Source organism: Cyprinus carpio, chromosome A22 (assembly GCF_018340385.1).
Source record: "Cyprinus carpio isolate SPL01 chromosome A22, ASM1834038v1, whole genome shotgun sequence".
Lineage (NCBI taxonomy): Eukaryota > Metazoa > Chordata > Actinopteri > Cypriniformes > Cyprinidae > Cyprinus > Cyprinus carpio.
Window position 1 is genome coordinate 13,526,616 of NC_056593.1, and position 12,669 is coordinate 13,539,284.

General features: G+C 35.4%; 2 protein-coding genes across 2 annotated transcripts; both read left to right on the top strand.

The window, feature by feature from the left end:
• Window positions 1–1,100: 1,100 nt before the first annotated feature.
• LOC109046481 (beta-1,3-galactosyltransferase 2) lies at window positions 1,101–2,499 on the top strand. Its single transcript, XM_019064230.2, has one exon. It carries the CDS (start codon window positions 1,391–1,393, stop codon window positions 2,342–2,344), a length of 954 nt encoding a protein of 317 aa, XP_018919775.2. The 5' UTR covers window positions 1,101–1,390; the 3' UTR covers window positions 2,345–2,499.
• A 3,417-nt stretch (window positions 2,500–5,916) lies between these two features.
• b3galt11 (beta-1,3-galactosyltransferase 11) lies at window positions 5,917–11,012 on the top strand. The gene is made up of 2 exons (XM_042711969.1): window positions 5,917–5,972; window positions 9,691–11,012. The coding sequence occupies exon 2, from the start codon at window positions 9,719–9,721 to the stop codon at window positions 10,742–10,744; it is 1,026 nt and encodes a 341-aa protein (XP_042567903.1). The 5' UTR covers window positions 5,917–5,972; window positions 9,691–9,718; the 3' UTR covers window positions 10,745–11,012.
• Window positions 11,013–12,669: the final 1,657 nt, after the last annotated feature.

The following is a 12,669-nucleotide window of genomic DNA, read 5'->3' on the forward strand; positions in this document are numbered from 1 at the left end:
TGTATTAAGCAATGACTTATTATACATGGTTCTAAACGCTGCCAAATTAGGATTCTTTGGCTCGTAACAATAACAGAACTCTTTTTGATAGAACCGTTTTTATAAGGTTCCATAAAGAAACATTATTTTAAAAAGTGCTACTGTATATAGGACCTTAATGGTGTTATAAATAAATAACCTTTTTAAAAATATTAGTATGTTAGTACATGTATCTTGTTAATATTAGTATTATTCACATTTTATATATATATATATATATATATATATATATATATATATATATTTATATATATATATATATATATATATATATACTGTATACACACACACATACACACACACACACACACACACACACATATATATATATACCAACAGCATGCTGTGTCTATAAGGTACCTTTATTTTATATTGACATGACATTTTAGCAATAATTGCAATGCTCTTAACAAGTTATTAGCTGAATACATTAAATGACAACTAAGAGCATGACTAAATACATTAAATAAATATCTAATAAATACATATCTATACAATCCTCTATAATATCCATCAATATGTGTATATTTTGGTGTAACTGAATGGCACTTTCTCTGTAGAGGATGTTGTTATGGGATGTGACACCACCTGAAATACACTAAAAAAAGCAAAAATAATTTCAATATCTCTGTTACTTAATAGAGAAGAGGAGCAAAGTATTCTTAACTTATCAGAACTGCTGACACTAAACTAAAAAGAGAAAAAAAGAGAAAACAGTTAAGAAATGTACCTGTCAAGAGTGTGTTGACAGTCTGTGTAGTTGAATGGTTGAGCACCAAAAAATCAGTATTGAAGGTGAGATTGGCAAGTACAGATCTGAAGCAAAAAGAGGTGGGAAAGAACCTAAACTCTGACACAAAAAACATTTCAGCACAAAAGTGTTCTTGAGGATGATATGGTTCTAAACATAACTGTTACTACATTTAAAGAACCATTTTTAGTGTATCTCTTGTTTTGAGTTTTTATAAAAGGAAAAAGTATTGAATTTACATCAGGGAAATGTAATATGATTTTGTTGAGGAGCCTTCAAGCCTCAAGCACAGTGGTCAAAATCATTTGCTTGTTCTCCAAGAGAAGCACTGTGTTTTTGCATTTGATCAACTGAAACAAAGACCCACTTAGAAAAAAAAGGTGCTTTTGAATCGAAAGGGATAGTTTGCCCAAAAACTGACATTTTGTCATCATGTGCTCATCCTCAGGTATTTCAAAACATATACGACCTTCCTTCATCTGTGGAAAACACAAGACTACTTTTTGTGCAAACTATCCCTTCAAAATGTAAATCTGAATAGGAGTTCAATCTAGAAATAAGATGAAATGAAAACTTCATTTTCTTTTCAGCCTCGTTCCGATGTTCTGTAAGAGTTGGCTACTGGGTTGTCTCCTCATCCTATTTAATGTTTTATTGCTGTATTTCACTGCCACTACCCTCGAAAGAAGAAAGTGGCAGAAAATGGCGAAAAAAACTGGGAACCCCCATGTTGCCTACCCTCAAAATTACAGATTTATCCTCGACCAGCCGAAGAAGTGTGAACACCAAAAGCCCTTTGTGGTGGTCATCGTCCCTGTGGCCCCGCAGAACACCGAGGCACGTAACGCCATCAGGACAACGTGGGGCAGCGATGAGCTCGTCTGGGACAAACTGGTGCTGGTTCTCTTTCTTCTGGGCTCTCAAAGTGCTAATGAAACACTGCAGGAGCAACTCCAGAATGAGAGCCGGGAGTACCAAGACCTTCTCCAGAGCAACTTCCTGGACTCCTACAGGAATCTGACCATTAAAACCATGGTGATGATGGAATGGCTCAGCAGGAATTGTCGACAGGCGTCCTACGGAGTAAAAGTGGACGCTGATGTGCTCCTCAATATGAAAAACCTATTACGTATGCTTGTGAGTCTGAAATCACTACAACATAACTACATCACTGGCTTAGTATTGTCTGGAAACATTGTCTCGAGAGATCCATCCAGCAAGTTTTATGTTCCTCAAGATGTGTATCCTAAATACAGATATCCTCCGTATCCTCTGGGCATGTGTTATATCTTTTCTATGGACTTACCAGAGAAGATCCTGCACATCTCGTGGCATATCAAACCTATTTTTATTGAGGATGCATATCTGGGAGTGTGCTTGAAGCATTTGGGAATCGCACCAAAAAAACCACCAAATAGTGGGCTGTTTGTGGTCAAACCACCACAACGATTCAATCGCTGTTACTATTCTGGACGAATAGCAATACTTACAGACAGCCAGACTCAGCTCATTTCCTACTGGATGGATTTTCACTCAACCAAAAGAACCTGCTGAAAAGCACTTGTAGTCTACAGTTCTTTTTAAAGAAATGAAACTATCTGTCGTTACAGGTTCAGTTTTCAGTCATTTATTTTACAACAGCAGCCACTTTGTTTTACCTGATAGCTGTGTGTGTCCTTGCTGTGCGATTGCTGTTTAATACATTTGCATACTGAAAGATACGCTTTTTCTATGAATTTGAAATGTAATAAAAAAACTGTGTTTTTAAAAGGGTTTTGTATGTTAACTGTGTCTTTTTGGGGACAAATAATTAAAATTTTAATTTGTTTGAAATGTAGGCTAGGTATATGAACATATTTTATGGAATAAACTAAATAAATAATAAATGAAATATATAAGTAACTGAAAAACAGTTGAATGCATCTGGCATCATACTCTATGCACACAGATTTTACGACCTCATATTAACATGGAAAAGTGAAAATTTACTCACCCAGGCCGTCCAAGATGTAGATGAGTTTGTTTCTTCATAGGAACAGTTCTGAAGAACTTGTTCACTTGTTCACAGATGGATCCTGTGCAGTGAATGGGTGCCGTCAGAACAAGAGTCCAAAAAGTTAATAAAGAACTCACAATAATCCACAAGTAAACATAGTCCAGTCCATCAATTAATGGTCTTTTGAAGCAAAAAGCTGCATGCATCCTTTATTAAGACTTTTAAACTCCAAACCGTTGCTTTTTGACTAAAATACGAGTCCTCTATCCATAATACTGCTTTCGCCAGTAAAAAAAAGTCAGCTGGTCCAAGTCAGGAGAGAAATATGGACAGATCAAGCAATAGTTTACTTGTGGGTTACTGTGATGTTTCTATCAGCTGTTTGGACTCTAATTCTGACGGCACCCATTCACTGCAGTGGATCCATTGGTGAGCAAGTGATGTAATACTAAATACTAAATCTGAACAAAAAAACTCATTTACATCCTGGATGACCTGATGGTGAGTAAATCTTCAGCAAATTGTCATTTTTGGGTGACCTATTCCTTTAAAAATCCATTTGTCATCATTTTAACTAGTAAATCTTCAGCAAATTGTCATTTTTGGGTGACCTATTCCTTTAAAAATCCATTTGTCATCATTTTAACTAATGTTCAGGCAGTCACTTCCCATCATACTGCACATAAAAAAAAGGCCAAGCTGTTTTCTGCGTCTCTGACACAATAAATAGTTTGGCTCTATTTGAGGGCTGACACCTAATGGATTACCGTATTTTAGCCTTTTTTTGTATCACTAGATGGGAAGCAAAGCCAGACATTTTACCAACCTGCATATTAAGTCATTTCAGGGAGGTATCCCGAAGCCAACACCCCCACAAAAAAAAAGGGGGAAGGAGGACAACTGAATAAAATAAATAATATTTATAAGTTAAGACCATTGTCATGTGTTTTGCACCACAGAACATAACTTTACTAAAAAATATAAAAGCATAAAATATTATTTCTATAAGCTATAGGCCTATTTGCAATTATTCGTTACTTATGTTTTAAATATGTAGTTAAAAACTTCAAAAGTCTATTTATAAAGCTGCTATATACTATATTATATGTATAAACTGCTTTTATTTATTTTCCGTTGCACTCTCCCTGCTGTGCCATGGTGCTCACTGCAGGCTCGCTGAAAGACATAACCATAGACAGTAAAAGACCGGACATAATGATTAATTTGATTTCGGAGAGAAGAGATAAAAGGCCCGCCCACATACGACATTTTGTTCCCTTGATTTGAACCGAAACAGGCCAATCATGTGGCTACTCTGTCTTACATGCGCTTCGCATAACCTCGCTGGAATACACGGTACATGGGGAGCAATGTCTCTCGCTCGGTCATTTTTGTCACCCTCCTCCCTCCCTGCCGTGCGCGCGCTACATAGGTGTCTCTACTTCTCATGCGCGCTCTGTGCTCGCTCGCTCAGATTCAGGGAGATTTTCGCACTAATGCGGGCATCAGGGAGCCGCTATCAATATGCGGGAGACTCCCGGGACTTCCGGGAGACTTGGGATGTCTGCAAAGCTCTTATCTTGGCGGTGTTTCTTGATAATAAGTCTGGAAACTAAATATATAATGACACAAATGAGAATATATATAACAAATATAATACTACAGCGCACAAAACATTCTGTAAATGTAAAAATTAATCAAAATTTTAAGATTTTTTATTAAATCTCAGAAAACGACTAAAGGATATTCCATACAGATTCACATTCACACTTAAATGATGTATTTAAAAGGAATATCGTTGACGGGGGAGTGATATAGTTGGTAGTTTGCCATGAGGAGGAGGTAGTTTGCGGTTGTGGATGGAGGGGTGGGAGGGTGTTGTTGTTTTGTGCGTGGAGGTTCTTGTTTGCTGCCACAAACATCGATTGTGATACTTTATTGGATATTTGTGTTAAAGTGCTGTACTTCTGGCTGTCGAAGCGCAGCCGTCACTGCCGCAAACGCGTCTCTGAGGCGCTCGCCAGGTGTTGCTGCCGTCGACGCGTCTGATGTAAGCACGTTTACTTTCTCATTTCGAGAGTCTGATTCATATTCTACTGAGCTCATTTGTAGGACTTTATAGTGTGCATTAAGTACGAAGGTGAGGGTTTTAAGTAGCGTTGTTGTCAAAGTTACAGCGTATCGAACAAATATCGCGAGAAATGAAGCCAAAAAAAAAAATATGGCGACTTTTGCGGAAATTCTACGTCAGATTTTTAATGAATTATTGTCAAGAGACCGTCAAAATTACTAGTTCTAAATTAGTGTGTAGTGTTCAGCCCGTGAGTAATGTACATAGCACCTAAAATAGCTTGCCAATAACCAACTACCTTTAGTAATTGTTTTGGTATGATGGCCCATTCATCTACTATTAACCTACTATTAATAATACAACCATGCATTTTAGATTTAGATAAAAAAGACCATTAAGGAAGTACACTAAAATGAATCTAGATATTTCAAAACTTATTTTTTTGTTGTTGTTGTTGTTATGCATTTTATTTATCACATTTGACAATAAACGATTAAGGTGCATTAGTTTGCCTACAATGTTTGGAAAGTTGCGTTTTGAAGCCTATGTTTTAAAAAAACAAATATTAAAAAAGAACAAATATTATCTGTACCCTGTGGAAATCTTTAGCTGTTTGTACGTTCAACTGGTTTTTGTTTGATTACGTCTACATCTAAATGGTCAAATCAGATTTTCGGGAGAAGCCACAAATTATTTTTTATACAAAGTGTGCATTATTGTTTGAATAACAGATCTAATAATAAAAAATGAATCTCTGGTATGTCAATACTCCGTCTAATATCTAATACTCAGTATTCAGAGATACATATATGTTTAAATTTCTGCTAATTAAATATGTGGGTTCTGTGCCAACTCAACCAAAGGCCCCCGGCAAAAACAAAAATACAAATTGATTTGTCATTTTTGTATTTTGTACAAACAATTAAGGTGCATTAGTTTGCCTACAATGTTTGGAAAGTTGTGTTTTGAAGCCTATGTTTAAGAAAACAAATATTAAAAAAAGAACAAATATTATCTGTACCCTGTGGAAATCTTTAGCTGTTTGACTTTGTTGAGTGTTCGGGAGTCTATTGGAACACATTTCAACACAAAACCAAAGACAAAGTACTGTGTGAGTAAGTACTGAACTTCATTCCCTCTATACGCCATCATTCTGGAAACCTTGGGTTTTTAGTGAGAAGCATTGAATTTCAGCTTCATCTAAAATGTAAGTGTAAGTTTTCGGCTAAAGGCACACCTGGCGGTCTCATGTCGACCTGTCCAGCAACCTGACAGGGGTGTGAGTCTCGTACTAAACATCAGTGTTTTACCTGCCAAACCAGATGTAACTGACACCCATGCGTCATTCTTTAAAATGGTCTGTGAGCCTTTTGTTTTGTGTGGGATACAGCCATGTTAACTGGAGTAGTACCTGCATTTGTGATTGGCTCCTACTCTTAGGCCCTGTTCAGATACGTTCAACTGGTTTTTGTTTGATTACGTCTACATCTAAATGGTCAAATCAGATTTTCGGGAGAAGCCACACATTAATTTTTATACAAAGTGTGCATTATTGTTTGAATAACAGATCTAATAATAAAAAACAAATCTCTGGTATGTCAATACTCCGTCTAATATCTAATACTGAGTATTCAGAGATACATATATATATGGGTTCTGTGCAAACTCAACCAAAGGCCCCCCGCAAAAACAAAAATACAGATTGATTTGTCATTTTTGTATTTTTCTAGTGAAAGAAATACATGAATGAAGAAGAAAGACAAAATGTTGGATGTTTATTTACTGAGTAATCCACTATTTTGTAGAGGGCGTAAAAATGACAATTTTCACCTGAGATTTGGAGTCAAATTAAATGGGGTAGAAATGACTTTGGAAAGATAAGATGGCAGTATCATTATTTCATTCTTGGTATGTCTTTTAGTAAAATCTGTGACCTTTAGCCATCTTTGTTGCATTAAACAGCCCTAGGATTGTATAGTGTGACACGTCAGAGTATGAATAACCGGGATTAATTTTTAACTCTGGGTCTGAGTATGAGCAATGTGAAACAAAATAAGATTACACAGGATCCCGTTTACCTGGGGTTTAGAATTACCCAGGGTTAACCATTTCAAGTGTTGAAAGACTTTATATATTTCAAAGTTTGAGGTACTATCAGTGATTCGGCTAAATATGCCCTTTAGCTGTGCTTGATACTACTTGATCTAAGGCCATGCTTCACATGTTATAACAAGAGGAAATTCTTTTGCTCTAATGATCAAGTTGAGGCAAATCTTGGTTTATTGATGCGAATGTGTGAGGAGAGCAACCACGTGCCTCAACTTGACCATTTTCAGCACGCAGACAGGTCTGTTCCATGCAGTGGTTTTTTTTGTTTGTTTTGTTTTTGTTTTTAAATAAGTATGAACTATATGCAAATTTACCCAAATTTTGTTAACCCTGTTTGGAAAATGGTTAATATTCAGCAATTTGGACATGTAGCCACATTGAGTTCCCCATATCTATGCAAATTAATCATATAAGGAATTTGGAAAACAAACTTGAAAAGTGCTTTTTCCCATTTTTGGACCATCACCACTGGCACGTAATTGAACAAAGACTGCTCAAATCAACAGATTTTACTAATAGACCAATCTCTGTGTAAGAATAACATAATGACGCTGCCATTTTCTATAAGTAATTTTTCTAAAGTTCATTTGTCATATTGTCATATTGACCACTCTACAAAATATTGGATTACTCAGTAAATACACATCCAAGACCTTTAATATTTTGGCTTTTTAACATTATTTATGTTACGCTTTGAATGTGCGCATACAGTAATGACATCGCACCGGGAGCTGACTAGCAAAATAGCTACAAAAGTAAAAGCAAAGAATTTTGAATTCAAATTCAAAAAGCAAACACACCACACCATTTTAATTTTATTTATTTATTTTCAAGTAGGCAGATATGTTTAACTTCTAAATTGTGCTGATGATTAGCCTACATTACTGCTCTAACATAACACTTTCAATTAACAAGAAGCATCTCTTTCACTTACACTTGATTTGTGTAGGGTATAGTGCATATTTAAGGTAGCAATACAATACATATCATATTTATTAATATGAATAATATGATAATAAATAGTTTTATCTGATATTTTACCTGTGTTACAGTTTTGGACACATACAGTTTTTAATGTTTTTGAAAGAAGTGTCTTACTAATCAAGCTTTACATTTATTTGTTGAAAGATAAAGAAAAAAACAGTAATACTGTGAAATAGAAAAGTAAAAACAAACCATTTATTTAAAATAGAAATCTTTTGTAACAATACCGTTCAAATATTTGCAATACAATGGGTCAGTATGCTTTACATATATATATATCTATATCTATAGATATATATATATAATATATATTAATATATATATTATGACAAATATATAGCGTTATAAAAGGGTGTGTTAAATTGATTCTGACAATTCAGCTATGACTCACAGATATATATATATATATAAAATATACATATATAAATATGTATTTTAAAGTATGATAACAAAACAATTTTCACAATATTATAGTTTATTATAGTTTCTGCTTTTCTGATCAAAATGCAGACTTGATGATCATAAGTGACTTTCAAAAACATTACAACTAGTAATGTGCCCAAACTTTTACAAGTAAGCTATACAAGTAAAAATATTCACATTTTACATAAATGTTGTATAAATAAAAAGGTTAGGAATCATATTTGTTTCAAGTGCTTTTTATTGGGGGTGGGGGCCTCCAACATGGATTTTGCCTAGGGCCTTCAAATGGCTAGAACCGGCCCTGAAATGACCCATATAAGTCTCTTAGTAGATGTTAGAGAAACTGGTGTTTCTGGAAATGCAAGCTTCATCTCTGCTGAAGTTATGTCCAAAATGACCAGCATTTGAAGATGTGTGGATTTATTTAATTCATTCAGAGCCAAAACTTTTTTAGAATACTATATAATTTGCTTAAAACAAGTCTTACTTTATGTTGTTAAAAATGTGTTGTGCTCAGGAGTGTCATTATGTATAAGGTTGGGAAAGTATCCATAAATGAATGTAAGGGATTCAACTTACTGTAAAGCACATAAATGTAAAAAAAAAAAAAAAGGTTGGGAAAGTATCCATAATATATATTATATTATATATATGTATATATATATAGTATATATAAAATATATATTCATATTTAAACGCACAGTTGTATTTGTTTCTCTCTCCTGTTTTCTACAATTCAAAAAAAAATTGCACAGTTGCATTTGTTCTCTCTCCTGTTTCTACAAATTCAAAATGGTTCAATTTGAGTTGGTCTTGACTCCTATTCAACTTACTGTAGACAGGTCTTGGACTGGTTTGGACTCGGATTATCTGATCTTCACTACAACACCATTTTTTTTTTTTTTTTTTCTGATTTTTTGATGAACCACTTTCCATTTTTTTTTTTTTTTTTTCATGCTTACTCTTGTGTTAATATTAGCAGTGAAGCAGTTAATATTTGAAATGTTTACCAAATCAAAACCATTCAATGCAAATTTGACTGAAATCAGACTTGCTATTGGACAGATACTAATTCAACCAGCAATCCATAATGAGGTGGAAACATCCCAAGTAATAGGATATACTACAATATTTACTTGATGGTTACACTACATGACATTTTTTCAGTCAATAAATGCAATCTTTTCCTGAAAATGGTTTAAATGTGTTTCAGAACCATATGAAACCAACATCAGTATAAGCATACTGCTAAGAACTTGATTACAAGACACTTACTTGTCTGTGACACGTTTTTTTTTTTCTCTCGTTTTTTTTCAGTTGTACTTCGTCCAGACAGATCTCCAGTATGAAGTGGTCCCTGTTTTTTCTCCTGGTTCCAGGAACTGCTTTACTACTGTATTTCTCTTATAGCCCTGGGCAAGAGGAGAAAATACCACAAAGGTACCCTCCTGCAAAACAACAACGCACAGCAGCAACAAGTAAAGATTCTGTAAAGGAAGAACCAGAAATGGACACTGTCCAGGAAGAACCAGGGTTGTACCATGTGGCTTATCCCCGAAAATACAAATTTATCCTTGACCAGCCAAATATATGTGAACAGCAAAAACCCTTCGTGGTGGTTATGGTCCCCGTGCCTCCTGGCAACGCTGAAGCGCGCAGTGGCATCAGGAGGACGTGGGGTGGAGAAAAGGTCGTTGGGGACAAAGTGATTGTGGTGCTGTTTATTATTGGCTTACACAGTGGAAACGATGAAGAAACACTGCAGGAGCAACTCCGGAATGAGAGCCAGCAGTACAAAGACCTCCTCCAGAGCAACTTCCTGGATTCCTACAAGAACCTGACCATTAAAACCATGATGATGATGGAATGGCTCAGCAGGAATTGTCAACAGGCGTCCTTTGCTGTGAAAGTGGACGCGGACGTGCTGCTTAACATGAACAATCTAATAAATATGCTTGTGAGTCTGAACCCAGTACCAGCCAACTATATGACCGGGCTAGTGTGGTACGCAAGCCCTGTCATTCGAAATCCGTTCAACAGGTTTTTCCTTCCCTATGATGTGTACCCTAGAGACACATATCCACCATATCCTCTAGGCATGTGTTACATCATTTCCTTGGACCTGCCACAGAAATTTATACAGGAATCAAAGCACATTAAACCTATATGTATAGAGGATGCATATCTTGGCATGTGTTTGGAGAATTTGGGTATCGTCCCAACCAAACCGCCAAATATGGAACAGTTTGTGGTGACACCACCGCAGTACAATCGCTGTTACTATTCTGGATTGATAGCTGTACTTACGGACAACACAAATCGGATGATGTCCTTTTGGACAGATATCCATTCAACCAGCAATCCATGCTGAGGTGGACACATTCCAACTAATAGGATATACTGCAATATTATGTGTCTGATTTTTCTTGTGCTTGTGCCTGTGTGTGTGCATTTTATTTGTTTCAAGTGAAACCATGCATCATGCAGTATCCAACTCAGGAACAAGTATTACATGTAAACATAGTTATTTCTTTATTATTTAAGACATGTTAAAGAACAAGAATTCATCAAGGGAAAAGCAATGGAACTTTTATTACACAGTTTTCTTATTTTAATAAATAAATAATAATTTGCTTGTTGATGTACTCTCGTCTTTACCAAACAAAATGGCACATTGTTCTGTTTGAGAACTGGAGACTTACTGTTAAAAGGCTTCTTGCATAGGGAAAGAAGTGTATTTTCAACTGAATCCTAAGCTTACACGATCTCATGCAGAGGCGATACCTCTGAGGAGGCAAGGGAGGCAGTGCCTCCTCAAAATATTGGATGAGAAAAAAAATTTGTTGTACAAAGATAAAACCACCAATATTACAAAATATAACATTAAAAATGTATAAATCACTTGTTTTTGTAAAGAAATATTGTCCAACAGCAACACCAGCAGGTAAAGTTACAGCAGGAGTCCATGTTACACTCGCCTCCCCTGAGCCCATTGATTTTTAACAGACCCCCTAAAGCGTTCAGTGATTTTGGTGGTGACTGGCTAGATGCACAATATGGATTCAGTGAGTTTCAGCGTTTTCAGAGTGTGAGAATGCTTACTTCCGGTCTTTGCGATGTAATTTGTATAATTTGTACATTTACATAATTGGTATGGGGAAAAGACATTGTGTAGCTATGTGTACACTACACACCATGAGTTCAAGTCAACTTTCATTTTGTTAACAGTACAGATTAGTGTATTTCAATAATGCACCTGACCCAAACATACGCAAGTTTCAAATACCACTGGCTCAATTAACAAATATAGTATAGTAATAATAGCAATGTGGATCTTAGTTGCATTTTATGTGATATTATAAATCCTGTAAACATATATAGAAGGTAATATTTGGATTTCTCTGGCTCTCTGCACTGGGTTTAGCAAAACTTGAAGTGTCTAATTCCATACTTGCTAGACTGAAAATCCAAGATGGGGATATGCAATATGCGGGAAAGTCACATGAGAGGAGGAAGTGCCTCCATCACGATATGATTGGATATACTGTAACTAGTTATGCTTGGCTGTGATTGGTTCTACGATATATCCTGCCTCTTGTGTTCATGTGCATTTGCAACTCAGTCTGAATGCACAATATTATGGAATTCATGGGAAGACTAATTTAAAAAGTAAAGTAAGTAAACAACTTACAGTCTTAGATATAACCACTTTGTTACGTCAAAATAAGACTTAAAATGGAATGACGTGCTCCCCGCCAAGTGTGTTCACATAGAGATTTTCAAGGGCCAGTGTGAATAAATCTCATGCAGTGTATGTTTCATTCATTTTCAAAAGGCATCCTGTTGCTGAGCTGAATAAAAACCAGAAACATTTTGACTGATGAAACGTGAAGACAATAAACACACGATTGTGACAATATATGCTTTATATGTTTTTTTCCATGACATCTCCAGGTAATAAATAAAGTGTATCAATAATGCAGTGCTAACTGACATCACTTATTACAGTAGCCTTTAGAAAATATAAAATATATTTTCTGCTTTATTCTGATATAAAAATGGCAAAAAAGTGTTTGTAATATATAAATTAATCATAAAATTGTCATTAGGAAAATATTATAGAATACAAATTATTAGTTAATGGCCAACAGCAATTAAAGTATGAGGTAAAAAAAAATAGAACCTGTAAATTAGCCAAAAAAAAGAAAAGAAGACATTTCTGTCCCATTAAATTCTTAAATGCCCTGTGAGGGAGTTTTTGGTGAGTAATCAGCTTGCTGAAATGTAAAGTAAATC

What these genes read in the sequence shown, in the direction of transcription:
- b3galt11 (XM_042711969.1), top strand. Translation starts at nt 9,719, where the DNA reads ATGAAGTGGTCCCTGTTTTTTCTCCTGGTTCCAGGAACTGCTTTACTA.
- LOC109046481 (XM_019064230.2), top strand. Translation starts at nt 1,391, where the DNA reads ATGTTCTGTAAGAGTTGGCTACTGGGTTGTCTCCTCATCCTATTTAAT.